The 1,925-nt window shown below is 64.5% G+C and overlaps 1 protein-coding gene across 1 annotated transcript; it reads right to left on the bottom strand.

Moving 5' to 3' along the window:
* Positions 1–657: 657 nt before the first annotated feature.
* On the bottom strand, positions 658–1,614 carry FOXL2 (forkhead box L2). Its single transcript, XM_030495164.1, has one exon. The coding sequence runs from the start codon at positions 1,612–1,614 to the stop codon at positions 694–696; it is 921 nt and encodes a 306-aa protein (XP_030351024.1). The 3' UTR covers positions 658–693.
* Positions 1,615–1,925: the final 311 nt, after the last annotated feature.

Below are 1,925 nucleotides of genomic sequence, written 5' to 3'. Positions count from 1 at the left end.
GTTCGCTTGTTGGTTTCTGACAACCAGCAATCTCGCACATCTCCCGCTGCTCCAGCAGTCCCCAACTAAGTACTATTTTGACGGAAAGCCGCGGCTCGGAAGGACCGCGGTGCTTTGCAGTCCGACGAAGAAGAAAAAGCAGATGAAGAGGAGGAGGACGAGCACCGCGGCAGCGGCTAGGCCCCGCCAGCCCGCACCGCCACGCATGGAAATGCCGCCGCTATTTACAAGCTCCGCTTTTTACTCTTCCCAAGGCTGAGCCCAAAAGGATTACGGCTGAATTATAAAGGAGCAGAATTTTGAGGGCTAATCAGCCTATTTTCAATTACATGCTCCCCCCCATACCCTCCCAAAAAAAAAAACCAACCCCCAAACCAAACCTTCTCACAAACAAACGAACACACACACACGCGAGCAAAGAAACGAACGGTAAATCCGAGCTCGCCCAGCGGCAACGGCCCGGCCACCGGCTCTCGCACTTACACCGCCTTCTCCTCCTCGTAGGACGGCTCTTACACTTACACTACACGCGGAGCAGGGCCGCCGTTTCTCCACCGCAACAATTTAGGCACAGAGAGAGGAAAGTCCGCGGCTGGAGAGGAGGAGAGACCCGAGAACGGAGGAGAAGGCGGCGGGATCGCAGAGGGGCAGAGGAGCCGGTGCAAGGGCAGGGGGCGATCGGCCGGAGCCGCCCTAGATGTCTATGCGGGAGTGAAGGGCGCTGTGTTTGCTGTCGTGCTCCCAGTAGGAACAGTGCATCATGGACAGCTCGGCGGGCTGGCGGGCGCAGGCGAACTGGAGGCCGGCTCCGTTCGCCGCCGGGGCCGCGGGCGGCGCGGGGCTGGCCGGGCTGAGCTGCTGGGGGTGATGGGCATGCGGGTGGTGGTGGTGGTGGCCCATGCCGTTGTAGGAGTTCACCATGCTGGGCAGCGCCATGCTCTGTACCCGCGAGTAGGGGCCGTAGGACGCCGGGCCCGAAAGTCCTTTCACATTGACGGGGCTGACGTTCCCACCAGACATCTGGCAGGAGGCGTAGGGCATGGGCGCGGGGGGCTGCGCCAGCGGCCACGAGTTGTTCATGAAGGTGGACTGCAAGTACTTGGGCGGGGAGAGGTAGCCGTAGCTGTCGGGGCTGAAGAGGGTCTTGCCGGGCTGGAAATGGGATGGGGGCGGCCGGAAAGGCCGTTTCATCCTTCGCCTCCGGCGGTAGTTGCCCTTCTCGAACATGTCCTCGCAGGCGGGATCCAGGGTCCAATAGTTGCCCTTGCGCTCGCCGCCGCCCTCCCGGGGCACCTTGATGAAGCATTCGTTGAGGCTGAGGTTGTGGCGGATGCTGTTCTGCCAGCCCTTCTTGTTCTTCTCGTAGAAAGGGAACTTGCTGATGATGTACTGGTAGATCCCGGACAGTGTGAGCCTCTTCTCCGCGCTCTCCCGGATGGCCATGGCGATCAGGGCCACGTAGGAGTAGGGGGGCTTCTGCGAGGGGTCCGGCTTCTCGGGGCCCTTCTCGGCGCCCAGCTCCTCCTTGACCCGCTCCGGTTCCTTGCTGCCGCCGGTATCATGAGCCAGCAGCGCCACCGCGTCCTCCTCGCCGTCTGGGTAGCTGTTCATCATGGTGCCGCGCGTCCCGCCGCCCCGCCGCCCGCGGCACGGTTGCGGAGCGCTTGCCCGGTGTGCGGAGCCTGGTGCCGGCGGCCGCCCCGTCCCTCCCCGCGCTCGCTAAGACCGAGGCCGAGGTCGAAGCCGGGACCGGGACGGAGATCGGGAGGCGCCTCTCGCGGCGCCGCTGGTCCGTGCAGCGCGGCGGCGGCAGCGTCCCTGCCCCCGCGGGCTCCGCTCCCCTCTGCCGCCGCGGCCGGGCTCTTTTCTGATTTGTATGGGCCCGGCCGAGTTCCGCTTTCGTCAGGAGCCCGCTCCCCTATCGC

This window comes from Strigops habroptila, chromosome 8 (assembly GCF_004027225.2).
Source record: "Strigops habroptila isolate Jane chromosome 8, bStrHab1.2.pri, whole genome shotgun sequence".
Classification (NCBI taxonomy): domain Eukaryota; kingdom Metazoa; phylum Chordata; class Aves; order Psittaciformes; family Psittacidae; genus Strigops; species Strigops habroptila.
This window is presented reverse-complemented; position numbering and strand designations above follow the sequence as displayed.